General features: G+C 42.3%; 1 protein-coding gene across 8 annotated transcripts in view; it reads left to right on the top strand.

Annotated features, from left to right (window-relative positions):
- The first annotated feature begins 3,371 nt into the window (after positions 1-3,371).
- PPP4R3B (protein phosphatase 4 regulatory subunit 3B) overlaps positions 3,372-14,194 on the top strand; it is a 72,453-nt gene continuing 61,630 nt past the window's right edge. For 5 of the 8 annotated variants that reach the window (XM_023228266.1, XM_023228265.1, XM_023228263.1 and 2 more), the window contains exons 1-2: positions 3,643-3,837; positions 5,484-5,539. In XM_023228266.1, coding sequence (XP_023084034.1) covers positions 3,696-3,837; positions 5,484-5,539 — 198 coding nt within the window. In that variant the 5' untranslated portion in view covers positions 3,643-3,695. Of the gene's footprint in view, positions 3,838-5,483; positions 5,540-14,194 lie in introns of all 8 variants that reach the window. The other 3 variants (XM_023228262.1, XM_023228267.1, XM_023228264.1) reach the window with 3 other exon arrangements.

Here is a 14,194-nt window from a genome sequence, read left to right as displayed (position 1 = left end):
TGGGCGTGGTGGTGGGTGCCTATAATCCCAGCTACTCAGGAGGATGAGGCAGGAGAATCGTTAGAACCCGGGAGGCGGAGGGTGAAGTGAGCTGAGATCATGCCTCTGCACTCCAGCCTGGACTGTGTCTCAAAAGAAAAAAAAAAAAAAGAAAGAAAAAAGTGGGGGTCAAGGGGTCAGATATGGTGGCTCACACCTGTAATCCCAGCACTTTGGGAGGTCAAGGCAGGCAGATCCTTAAGCTCAGGAGTTTGAGACCAGCCTGGGCACCAATATGTAGAGACCCTGTCTCCACAAAAAATACATAAAATAAAAAGGAAGGAAAAGAATAATATTCCATTACAGTCATGTGTCCCTTAACAATGGGGATACTTTCTGAAAAATGCATCATCAGGTGATTTTTTGTTGTGTGAACATCATAGAATGTACCTAAACAAACCTAGATGGTGTAGCCTACTACAGAGGTCCCCAATCTTTTTGACACTAGGGACTGGTTTTGTGGAAGACAATTTTTCCATGAAAGGGGGGAGCTGGATTCTCATAAGGAGTGCACAAGTTAGACCCCTTGCATGTGCAGTTTACAATACGGTTCTCTCTCCTACGAGAATCTAATGCCCCTGCTCATCTGACAGGGGGCGGAGCTCAGGCCAAAATGCTGGCTCCCCGGCCACTCACCTTCTGCTGTGCTGCCCAGTTCCTAACAGGCCCCAGACCACTACTGGACCACTACATACACATTTATATATAGTTACCTGTATATGCATAGAATATCTCTGGAACAGGATTAGATACATATTTTGTGGACCCAGTGCAAAATAAAACTGCAGGGCCCTTGTTCAGAAACTTCTGAATTTCAACTTAGTGATAGCAAAACTTAAACCAAGTGCCTATCTGTACAGGTCACCTCCATGAAGCCAGCCCTGCTATGGCAACATACACAGGAAAATGGAATAGAGGTGATTCCAAGAGGAAAATTCCATGAGTGTCAGGAGACAAAGACTAAAAAAGAAGGCTTAGTTTTCACTATATACCTTTGCCTCTTTTTTTTTTTTTTTTTTTTTTTTTTTTTTGAGACAGTCTCTCACTCTGTTACCCAGGCTGGAGTGCAGTGGCGCAATCTTGGCTCACTGCAACTTCTGCCTCCCTGGTTCAAGCGATTCTCCTGCCTCAGCCTCCCAAGTAGCTGGGATTACAGGCCCTCCACCGCCACCCGCCACCACGCCCAGCTGATTTTTATATTTTTAGTAGAGACGAGGTTTCACCGTGTTGGCCAGGCTGGTCTCGATCTTATGACCTCTGGCAATCCGCCCGCCTCGCCCTCCCAAAGTGCTGGGATTACAGGTGTGAGCAAACATGCCCAGCCTGTCTTTTTAATTTCATATGTGTAAAGGCATTAGTTATTCAAAACAACAAAAAAGGAAGATTGTGGGCTTATTTGGTTAACAACTCTTTGAAGTGGAACTTTGATGATTGCCTGAATTGAAGAACAACTGCTGGGGAAAATGTGGTTGTCGGGGGCCCTCAGACTTGGGCAAGCACTGGGTGGGCCCTGTGCTTTGGAGAGGTCTGAAATCCATGGAATCATGGGACTGCAGCCACGTGTAGCCCACTCTCCCTTTTTCAAACCATGCTGTGGGCACTCTAGAATTCCCTACCCCAAAAGCCAAGCCTGACTACAGGGTCTGCATAATCCTCTTCCCAAGTTCAGTCTTCCTGAGGAATAACCAAAGGGTGAGGCTTGGACAGAAGGCTGGAGTGTCTAACATCAGGCTCAAAAATTGTGTGAAGCATTCTGACTCTTCCAAGGCAGAGATGTTATTTTCTCTAAGGTCAAAATACATTTTGTCCACATTCATCACATCGATTAACTGGCTCTATTGTTATGTACTATATTATGATTTAGTACATTTTCTGAGGTCTCCTGTAGATTTAAAAAAACGATGAATCCAGATTTTGAAATTATTTCTATCAGCATGTGTTCTGTACACTGACCCACGTCGTAGTGTGCTGCTGAAGGGTGTCCACACATAAGGGATCTGGTCAAAACATAAGCACGTTTTAACAAGACCATTGATTTGTTATGACTACAACTCCCAAGATGCACTGCAGGATCAGTGTGCGCTTCTCGCCTGGTTTTCACCAATCTGGCTAACGAGCTGCACCGAAGTGGCAGCTGAACAAGCTGAGAGACTGTATTAAAGAACGAATATAGCGGGGGTGGGGAGCGGGCGTTTATGGTCCCAGCTACTCGGAAGGCTGAGGTGAGAGGCTCGCTTAAGCCCTGAACGCTGAGGCTGCAGTGACTCGAGATCGCGCCATTGCACTCCAGCCTGGGCGGCAGAGAGGAGACTATCAAAAACAACAAAACGAATAAAGGGATTCTACCAAGAGCAAGCTGGTACTGAAATAAACGACACGCTACTACGACCCAGCGCGTGACTATATCCACCGCACAATGTGCGATAATAACCTCAATGCAGAGAGAATTCCTCCTTCCCTTATTCAACGCAGAATACCCCTATAGAGAACCCAGGAAATGCCCACGAGAAACTCAGAAATATCAAAAAAATCACAGATGTGTTAGGAAAGTAGCTCCCCGCCACTTCCCTAAACTTATCTGCAGATTTACTTTGCAAGGTTACAAAAAGAAGAAGAACACTGTATTTTCATGAAGCGGAAAATGTGCTTTTCAATCGTCAGCTACTAAGAGCCTTAACAGTGAGGCGCTCTGCGGAAAACAGGAATTCGTCAACACACTTTTGCACGAAATGCCTGGAGAGTCGTGTCCACAGACAATTCCTGGGCAAATGCTTAATTGTAACAGACTCCATAACGAGGTTTAGTGAGCTTCCATTCGGCTGAAAGGGCTCCACGTTTTTTCTTTTTCACAGAAAGGTTTAAACTTTTTTTTTCCCCCCTCAGGCGGACGGAGTGAGCTTCCTTCCGTCAAGGTATGAAAACACTTTTCCTTCCTTTCTGTCCCTGGTTACTCCGCTTCAAGGCTACGTACTTCCCCGGTTTGCTTTGCTTTTTCCTCAGAGCTGAGTCGCTCGGAACGTCAAACCCTGTTGCCAGCCAACCAACAACCCGACGAAGTAGCCTTCCACCTAGCGGCCTCTCGCGGCTCAAGCGGGGACCGGGAGATCGCGAGAACCTCCCGCCCAATTGCGACCCCGCGCCAGAAGGCGGGGCCGAAAGAGGAGGAAGTCTCGCTGAAGTCCTCCCGCCCTGGTCGGGTACCCTCCTCGCGAGAGCGCCGAGCACTCCGGCCTGGGAAGCGCGTGCAGAAGCGGAGGTGCTGTTCATGGGACTTGTCGGCCGCCGTAGCCCCTGCTAGGACAGCCCGTGCGAGCCTGCTGGAGGAGGAAGAGAAAGGCAGAGAGAGTCGGGTTACAAGATGGCGGATCTGTAGTAGTTACCGCGGCGGCGGCGGGAGAGCGAGCGAGCCCTGTGGGGCAAAGGGACGGGAGGGTGGGTGTATGAGGGGGTGAAGTGAGAGGTAACCGGGCCTCCGGGCGGAGGGTCTCAGTGGCTCTTGTCACCCGTTCTCGCGGCTGAACCTTTGAAGCCATGGTGAATTCGGGCCTCTCCGGGGCCGCCGCCACCACTACTGCCTCTACCGTCTCCCAAGAGTGAGGGGCGCGGACGAGGTGAGCGAGGAGGCGGCGGCTGGAGCGGTGGAGACAGCAGCCACCATGTCGGATACGCGGCGGCGAGTGAAGGTCTATACCCTGAACGAAGACCGGCAATGGGACGACCGAGGCACCGGGCACGTCTCCTCCACTTACGTGGAGGAGCTCAAGGGGATGTCGCTGCTCGTTCGGGCAGAGTCCGACGGTAAGGTTATCGGAACCGTAGAATAGGGGATAGTGCCTCTGACCCGGGCACAGCCTGGGGTTTAGGGCCCTGGGCCCGTTACCGTTGCTACCACTTCGGGACAGCGCGTTGGTTCTGAGCTGACTCTTGTGTACGGCAAAAACAAACTACTGTACTTTTGACTGGACTTATCCTCAGAGACCGAGACTCTGTCCGCCTCCCATCCCTCTTAAGGATTGGACTCCTTCCTTTTCAGTCCCTCCTCTTTTAAAGAGGGGAGAGTGTGAGAGAAGGGAGGAAGTAGTGAGAGACCAGGTACTGATGTCGCCCTAGGAGCTGACACCCTCCTCCCCGTTTATTCCTTTATTTTCTTATCCATTATACGTGTAGTACAAACGGTTTAGCGAAACTTTTCTTTCCGAGTTTCGTTAAAAAAAAAAAAAAAACAGTTGTACTAACCAGGTGCCGCAGTCGACAGGTGTTGGGGAAAACCAAAAGGCACCTTTTCCTGGCTGTATTGCTGACTGTTGCCACGATACATGGACACACAAGCACATAAATCTTTAGTCTGGGATTTCTTCGGGCTGCCTATGTAGAAGGCGCTATGAGAAAGTGAATGCCTTACAACCTAAGCAAGTTGGGACACCAGAGCGGGTTGTAAACTGCTGTATTCTTTGTTTATTGTAGTCATGTGAAGTATTTTAAATTACAAAATGTAGAGCCGTAATTAAAATGCCTTTTATAGTGTAATCTGCACTTGATTTGAACAACTGATATGGGCAGTTAGAAAAATAATCTTAGGTTTATTCTTGACATATTTTGTATTCTTGCTCGTTCCCTTTTATTTTAAATAGTTATCACTTATTTCTACAGAAGGTATTCTTTTGTTCTTCACGAGAAAAGGATAAATGCAGCACTGTAATTTCTACACTAAGTATTTAATCCCTGTCATGATTTTGTTTTGTAATTTGCATTATTTGTTAAACTGGGAATGCAATAAAACAACTTTTGTTAAAAAGAATGGCTTGAAGTGGTCATTTAGACCTTAAAATTTTTATTTCAATAAAATTTTAATAGTCATCTAGTCTCCTTATTCCTTGGTTTGAATGTTGGTTTTAGATGAATATTTTCTTTAAGGGTGTATGGGAATAGGGTGAAATATTTTAGATTAAATTTGAAGCCTGGATTTGGAGAGAAAATGTGAATTTGAATACATTTTATTAAGATATCCAGCTGGGTAAGAAGACATGAAAAGTTTGGGGGTGGTGTATGTTTTTTTAATGTGTTTTTTTTTTTTTTTTTTTTTTTTTTTGGAGACAGAGTCTTGCTCTGTTGCCAGGCTGGAGTGCAGTGGCGTGATCTGGGCTCACTGCAACCTCTGCCTCCTCTCTCTCTCTCAAGCGATTCTCCTGCCTCAGCCTCCCGCATATCTGGGACTGCAGGCACGTGCCACCACTCCCAGCTAATTTTTGTATTTTCAGTAGAGACAGTTTCACCATGTTGGCCAGGATTGTCTGGATCTCTTGACCTCGTAATCTGCCCGCTTCGGCCTCCCAAAGTGCTAGAATTACAGACGAGAGCCACCGTGCCCGACTTTAATGTGTATTCTTATTTTTTTCAGCGTTTTATCATCTGAGACTTATTATATATTATTTTTTATCTTTCAGGATCACTACTCTTGGAATCAAAGATAAATCCAAATACTGCATATCAGAAACAACAGGCAAGTAGTTGTTTATCTTTAATTTGAAAGACTTCATCTGTGATCAAGGAAGTATTAATCTGACAAAGGTGGGAAAACTTTCCTGACAAGAAAAAAACATATTTGGTGAACAGAGATCATGTGTATTTCTCTTGCAGGTTAAAAGTTTCAGAATGAAAAGTGAAAGTTTTTGTACTGGTGATCATTACCATTTTTGGATTGAGCCACTGTCGGTTTATTCTAAGATGTATTTATTAGTATTTAACTGTAGTTAGTCAAGTCTCTTCTATACCTTGTACACGAAACCTTTTATTCTGAATCATGTTTAAAGGAAATGACATAAAACAAAATTCAAAGGGATATTCTTAAAGCAAGGAAAGCCTGTTTGTGGTGTGAAATTTAATCCTTTGACTCAAGTAAAGGTAGAGGTTTTGAAGTGGAAGCATTAAATCCTGCTGTTTAATTGTGTATTTTTAATATAGTAATCAATGGATACTTTATAAAAGTGTACATTGCCAATTATGTAACATCTTCTGTTAATATTTATTGTCTTATTTGAGAAAGAAAATGTGTGTTGTGTTTTAGCATGCCTGATTAATCTGAAAATGGTAGCAGTGATTCGAGCTTTTTTTATTCTGTGAATGTTTTTATTATGAAATATATTAAAATTGAAAAGTACAGAGAATAATGGGTGTCTGCTGTAACACCACCAGATTTAACAATGTTAACGTTATGCCATATTTGTTTCAAATATTTTTGTAATATTGAACATTATGGATAGAGTTAAAGCTTGTTTGTATCCATCCCGTTCTTTACATTTGCCATCCCCTACATAGGTAACCACTATTCTGAAGTTGATGTGTATTCTTTGTGTACATGCTTTTATACCTTTTCTGCATATGTATGTATCCATAAATAATATGTAGTCTGTTGTGTGTTTTTAAACTTTACACAGTTGATATCGTACTCTTTACATGTATTCTGCAGCTTGCATTTTTCACACATTCATTTTGAATATTTGTTCATGTTAACAATGTAGATCTAGTTTTCTTTTTAAACTGTATAGTATTCTTATGTATGACATACACCTATTGTTATACATTTGAATTATTTCCAGGTATTTTGTATGTGTGTGGTATGTAAAGTCACGATGGCAGAGATTTTTGAAGGAAGATAAATTATTTTAGGATTACATTTACAGCATCAATGCCCACTTCAAGGTATATGAAAATTTGGATGCCCAGAAACAAGTACTTCATAGTTGGAGGAATAAACTTCTGTCTGTTGTGCAGCTTACTAATACAAAGTCTTACTGTTAAACAATTGTTTTATGTATACAACACATTCTTAATCAGTTATTTGAAATACTTTAAAATTTTCAATATTCAATTTATAGCTTATTTTCTCTGTTTAGAAAATATTGTGTGTCTTTTTTGATGGAGAAGCAAATTAAACATTTGTCCTGAATTGAAAACCTGAAGATGTTTCCTATACCTTAGACATTTTAAGGTAGACATTTAAGTAAATTTAATTTCTAAGTTAGCCAAGCAGCTCTTACTCTCTGTCTTTATACTGAATTTTTACCAGATAATCACTTTTAGTTTATTTTTGTTTGCTTGCTTCTTTGTGGGGAAAGAAATACTATTTTTTTTTTTTTTACAGTATTTCACTTATCTGCATGAATATAAAGTTATCAGGAACTTTGTTCTTAAATGTAACTAAGTCATAAGCAGTTCCCTACAAATTTAGTTATAATAATGCATTCTCAGATTGTATATAAGATCCTTTAGCTGTTGTTACTTTGGAAAGATCACATTATGGAGTAGGTTTGTATTTAAAATAGTCACCCAGCGTAAGTTAAAAATACACAGTGGTTCTATGAATACTTTAGAATCATTAGGACATGTAGGTAATTTCATGTATAATGTTACTCTACTAGAAAATGAGTTCTAGATAATTAGCATTTTTGTATACACTAAGTATAAAGTGTTGGAAAAATTGCATTATTTAGAAAAACTACACCATTTGGAAATGTTTTCCGTAATCACATGTAAATAATACAATATTTGGGCTTTTTTTAATGGTTTACTTTTTAATTTTTTTTTTTTTTTTTTTTTTTTTGAGACGGAGTCTCTCTCTGTCGCCCAGGCTGGAGTGCAGTGGCCGGATCTCAGCTCACTGCAAGCTCCGCCTCCCGGGTTTACACCATTCTCCTGCCTCAGCCTCCCGAGTAGCTGGGACTACAGGCGCCTGCCACCTCGCCCGGCTAGTTTTTTGTATTTTTTTTTTTTTAGTAGAGACGGGGTTTCACCGCGTTAGCGAAGATGGTCTCAATCTCCTGACCTCATGATCCGCCCGTCTCGGCCTCCCAAAGTGCTGGGATTACAGGCTTGAGCCACCGCGCCTGGCCTTTAATTTTTTTTTTTTTTTTTTTTGCAACATAACATTCAGGTATATAAGATAACTCTGGTAATGAGAAGAATATTGAAACGCTATAAAAGAGTGAAAAACTTGTGTGAATGATATTACCTGTTTAGTTTTGTTTAAATCAAGTACACTTTTCTAATGAAAATCATAGGGCCATTTAGGGGTTATGTTAAACTTAGTTCCTTGTAATGGATGTGGTTTTTCATATTTTCACCCAAATTTTCAGTTTGCACTTTTGAAAATAATTTTTTTGCGAGGGTCTTCTGTCCCCCAGGCTGGAGTACAGTGGTTTGATCACAGCTCACTGCAGCCTCAACCTCCTGTGCTCAAGCGATCCTCCAGTTTCAGCCTTCTGAGTAGCTGGAATTATGGATGTGAGCAACCATGCTTGGCTAATTTTTAAAAACTTTTGTAAAGATGGGGTCTCATTATGTTGTCCAGGCTAAATTTGCACTTTTAAAAAATTTATTACAAATTTTTTTTGTTGTTGTATTTGTAGAGACGGGGTCTCACTATGTTTGCCCAGGCTAATCTTGAATTCCTGGCCTCAAGTGATCCTTTTGCTTCAGCACCTTCACAGTGCTGGGATTATAGGTGTGAGCCACTGTATTCAGCTTAATTTGTAGTTTTTTGAAGTTACACAAATTGAAATTTCCAAATACAGTAATATTTTTCTATGTTTGTTAGAATTATCCTTTGTAAAAGGCATCATTTAGATTATTCAATAAATTAGTCTAGAAAGTTACTAATTTCCGGCCAGGTGCAGTGGCTCAAGCCTGTAATCCCAGCACTTTGGGAGGCTGAAACGGGCAGATCACAAGGTCAGGAGATCGAGACCATCCTGGCTAATACGGTGAAACCCCATCTCTACTAAAAAATACAAAAAACTAGCCGGGTGAGATGGCGGGCGCCTGTAGTCCCAGCTACTCGGGAGGCTGAGGCAGGAGAATGGCGTAAACCCGGGAGGCAGAGCTTGCAGTGAGCTGAGATCCAGCCACTGCACTCCAGCCTGGGTGACAGAGCAAGACTTCGTCTCAAAAAAAATAAAAAATAAAAAAAAAGAAAGTTACTAATTTCCAAATTTTACATGAAGTCTGTTGTTCATTAGTGGAGTTAAAATTTTTTTTTAAATTTGTTTTCAGAGATGGGATCTTGCTATGATGCCCAGGCTGAGCTTGAACTCCTAGACTCAAATGATCCTCTCACCTCAGTTTTCCAATAGCTGGGACTATAGTAATGGGTTAAAAAATTTTTTTGTTTCCATTAGTGGGTTTTTTATTAAAAACTTAATGAGTAAGTGAATGAGATGGTTATAGGCCATTTTGCTGTATTAAAATATGTTGACTATGCCAGGCGTGGTGGCTCACACCTGCAGTCCCTGCACTTTGGGAGGCCAAGGCAGGAGGATCCCTTGAGCTCAGGAGTTTGGGAACAGCCTGCACAACATAGCAAGACCCCATCTCTAAAAAAAAAAAAAAAAAAAATTCAAAAATTGTCCAGGTGTGGTGGTGTGCAGCTATAGTGCCAGCTATTTTGGGAACTGAGACGGGAGGATCATTTGAGCTTGTGAGGTCAAGACTGTAGTAAGCCATGATTGTACCACTACACTCCAGTCAGAAAGACAAAGCCAGGCCCTGTCTAAAAAAAAAAAAAAAAAAATTGAGTAAATTCAGAGGAGATGTTTAACATTCTTCTTTTAACATTACAGTTTTAAAATGAGCCAACTACTAAATTGTGTGCTCAAGATACATCTTTTCTTTCAAAAATGAAGTACCGAATTGTGAGCTTAAAAGGAGTTAGAATGAGTCAAGCTGAATGTCATATGACTGGATATTGAAAAGTCGTTATTGATTTACATCACTTTCTTCCTTACTGTGCACAATACTGAAGTAGTTAATGGAAGAAGATGTACTTACTCAATAAATTTAAGCATTTAAACATGTTGGAAAGAGAAGAGAATCATTATATGATACAACATGAAATAAGATACCTGATAGGTGTGACAGAAATTTTAAGTTACTTAACATCAGTCCCACTGATACTGACTGAATCAAAAGCAGAGTCAAAGCCAGGTCTGGTGGCATGTGCTTGTGGTCCCAGCTACTTGGGAGGCTGAGGCTGGAGGATCACTTAAGGCCAGGAGTTTGAGGCTGTAGTATGCTATGATTGTGCCTGTGCATGGCCATTGCATCCCAGGCTGGGCAATGTATCTTAAAAAAAAAAATAAAAACGAGTCATACTAGGCACAGTGGCTCAACACTTGTAATCTCAACACTTCGGGAGGCTGAGGCAGGAAGATCACTTCAGTCCAGGAGTTCAAGACCAGCCTGAGCAACATACTGAGACTCTCGCTACAAAAAATATAAAAATAAATTAGCTGGGCATGGTGACACACACCTGTAGTCCCAGCTACTTGGGAAGGTGAGGTGGGAGAATTGCTTGAGCCCAGGAGGGCAGTGCTGCAGTGAGCTGTGATTGTGCTACCGCACTTCAGCCTGGGCGATAGAGCAAGACTGTCTCAAAAAAAAAAAAAAAAAAGAGTCATATGAATGTATACCTATTTAACACAATTGTGTATTAACTGGGTTTAGGAAAATCCTCATTGCAGTTTTATTTGGAGGCAGGATGTGACAGGTGAAACAGATACACAATGAATGATAGTAAGATAGTTGATAACAAGTGTTTTACCACAGTCTTCACTGAAAGCCCATGAAAGCATTTCACACATGAGGCAACAAAGGTACAGAAAGGGTAAGATTCTTGACTGAGATTATACAGCAGGTATGTGCTGACACAAAATATAAAAAGTAAACTTGTATTCCACAGACTTAGAGCAATAGAAAATTAAGGAAGAGGTTAATGTAAGCTGGAATCATTAAGGAAAACTTCATTCCTGGTGGTAGTGGAAGGAACTGTGATAGGGAAGGAAATATACCTGCTACAAAAGGTATTAAGCCTATTTGTAGCAGTGGTTTCTTCCCCCCCCCCCCCGCCCAATCCCAAATGTGATAATACACAGGTTCAGAAGGGGACATTACAGGTTCTTGAGTAGGGGCCTAAAGTGATACTGTGTTTTTTTTTGTTTTTTTTTTTTTGAGACGGAGTCTGGCTCTGTCGCCCAGGCTGGAATGCGGTGCGGTGGCGGGATCTCAGCTCACTGCAAGCTCCGCCTCCCAGGTTTAGGCCATTCTCCTGCCTCCGCCTCCCAAGTAGCTGGGACTACACTCGCCCACCTCGTCGCCCGGCTAGTTTTTTTGTATTCTTTAGTAGAGACGGGGTTTCACCGTATTAGCCAGGGTGGTCTCGATCTCCTGACCTTGTGATCCGCCCGTCTCGGCCTCCCAAAGTGCTAGGATTACAGGCTTGAGCCACCGCGCCCGGCCAATACTGTGTTTAAAGAAAAGAGTGTGGCAATGTTATGAATAATACATTGGGGAGGAGGGATAGGGTGGAGCAGAAGATCTTTGAGTAGCAAAACCTTTTACAGTAATTCAGATACAAAAAATGAAAGTCTATTCCACCATGGTAAATGGACGTCAAGGAACAGAGCTCCAGTGTATTTTCAAGAAAGTGCTGGAAAATTTGGTAAATGATTAAATGTGAAAGACAAGGAATCAAAGGTCACTGGTAGTGTTTTTGAGTCTGGCCAGGAAAATGATGGTTCTTTCCAGGAAGTGGGAAGTTAAGCAGGTTTACATTAATCTTTTGGTTTGAGGCTTATTAAAAAAAATTTTTTTTTAGTATGTAATATATTAGCCCAGTTAAAAATTCAAAAGGTATTTATTGAAGTCTCTTTCCCACGCCAGATTCTGTCCATACAGTTTCCCTCGCTAGAGGCCACTCACATCACCAGTTTCTTACATATCTTGCCGGAGATATGCATATGTAAGCAAATATGCATACAATTGTATGTATTTTTTCCCTTTTATTGGTATAAATGGTAGCATACTATGTACTGTTTTGTGCGTTGCTTTTTTTTTCTTCCATCTGGGCTTATAATAAATATAGTAAAATAAATGGAAAGAGATTTTTTATTTTATTTTTATTTTTTTTGAGACACAGTCTTGCTTTGTTGCCGAGGCTGGAGTGCAGTGGCACGATCATGGCTCATGGCTTCATGATCATGGATCATGGCCTTGACTTCTGGGCTCAGGCTCCCACCTCAGCCTCCTGAGTAGCTGGGACTGCAGGTGTGCACACGATGCCTGGCTAATTTTTTGTAGTTATGGGATTTTGCCATGTTGCTCAGCCTGGTCTTGAACTCCTGAGCTAACGCAGCCCACCCACCTTGGCCTTCCAAAGTGCTGGGATTACAGACATGAGCTGCCACACCCAGCCCATGAAAAGGTCTCAAAAGGAACATCTGGGAATAGAGATAGGGCAAGACTTTCCAGCAGGAGATTGTAATTTAAGAATCATGAAAGGCCTGGTGTGCCAGTAGTGGTCCCAGCTTCTTGGGGCCGAGGCAGGAGGATCGCTTGAGACCAGGAGTTTGAGGCAGTAGTTCGTGATAATCACACCTGTGAATAGCCAACTGCACTCCAGCCTTAAAAAAAAAAAAAAAAAAATCAGATTAATTATGAATTTTTAGCTGCAAGGTAACCTCCTTTGAGGTACTAGCTATAAATTGAGAAAAGAACAGAGCTCAAGACTGAGTCGTGTTCATCTGACCACATTTATTCATTCATCCAGAAATACCTCATTGAATGCTGCTTCTGGCTGGTCACTATCTTTCGTTTGGAACTTTTTGGAGGCAGGGCGGTGGTTTTTAGATGAGACTGTCTCCCAGCCAAGAGCACGGTGGTATGATCATGTCTCGCTGCAGCCTTGACCTCCTAGGTGCGATCCTCCCACTTCAGCCTTCTGAGTAGCTGAGACTGCAGGCACATACCACCATGCCTGGCTAATTTTTTTAATTTTTAGTAGAGATGAGGTCTCACTATGATGCCCAGGCTGTTCTCGAACTCCTGCACTCAAACAGTTCTCCCTCCTTGGCCTCCCCAAGTGTTGGGATTACAGGCGTGAGCCTCCACATCCAGCCAAGCTGAGATTTTTGTTTTTATTTATTTATTTATTTATTTTTGAGATAGAGTTTCACTCTTGCTGCCCAGGCTGGAGTGCAGTGGCGCAATCTCGGCTCACTGTAACCTCCACCTCCCAGGTTCAAGCGATTCTCCTGCCTCAGCCTCCCTAGTAGCTAGGATTACAGACATGCACCACCACGCCCAGCTAATTTTGTATTTTTAGTAGAGATGGGGTTTCTCCATGTTGGTCAGGCTGGTCTTGAACTCCTGACCTCAGGTGATCTGCCTGACCTCAGGTGATCTGCCTGCCTTGGCCTCCCAAAGTGCTGGGATTACAGGCATGAGCCACCACGCCTGGCCATTGGGATTTTTAAAGTAAGCTTTTGAAGAGTTTATGCAAAGCGATGGCATGATCCCCAGAATACTTGGTATCAATCTGTGGAATTGAAGAGAAGCAATAAGTGAGAAACTCCTTGGGAGATTGCTGCATAGTCCAAGCAAAAGATAATGTTGGATTGGATTGAGGTGATAGAGATGGACAGAGATGGATGGATTTTGTGATACATATTGAAGGTAGAATTTACAGGACGTGCGATAGATCAGTTATTGGTAATCAGGAAGAAGGAAGATCCGTAACCGTTGACTGTTTCCCAAGGTCAGTCCTTAGCATTGGAAAATAACTCTAAATATAAACCCCATTTAGTTTCTGGTATGTTGATGAAATCAGAGAAAATAATTTAAGTTGAAGTTTAGAATGAGGGGCTGGGTGCAGTGGCTCCCACCTGTAATCCCAGCACTTTGGGAGCCCAGGGCCAGCAGATCACCTGAGGTTGGGGGTTCAAGACCAGCCTGGCCAACATGGTGAAAGCCTGTCTCTACTAAAAACACAAAAATTATCCAGGTGTGGGGGCACACACCTGTAATCCCAGCTATTCAGGAGGCTGAGGCAGGAGAATCACTTGAACCCAAAGGTGGAGGTTGCAGTGAGCCAAGATTATACCACTGCACTCCAACCTGGGCAACAGAGTGAGACACTGTATCAAAAAAAAAAAGAGCAAAAGAAAGTGATGATGAAAAGGTGCTCAGTTACCTTAATTCAGATTTCAGTGTTTACCTGGACCTTCTCTCAGAACATTGATTGTAGCCAAAATGGGAAAGGCATTGGATGGCTGGATAAAGGGTTTTGGATTTCATTCTATTAGTCATATCCATTGACCTGACTGTA

This window comes from Piliocolobus tephrosceles, chromosome 15 (genome assembly GCF_002776525.5).
Source record: "Piliocolobus tephrosceles isolate RC106 chromosome 15, ASM277652v3, whole genome shotgun sequence".
Taxonomy (NCBI): Eukaryota; Metazoa; Chordata; class Mammalia; order Primates; family Cercopithecidae; genus Piliocolobus; species Piliocolobus tephrosceles.
The sequence above is the reverse complement of the archived record's forward strand: the minus strand, read 5'-3'. Positions and strand labels throughout refer to the sequence as shown.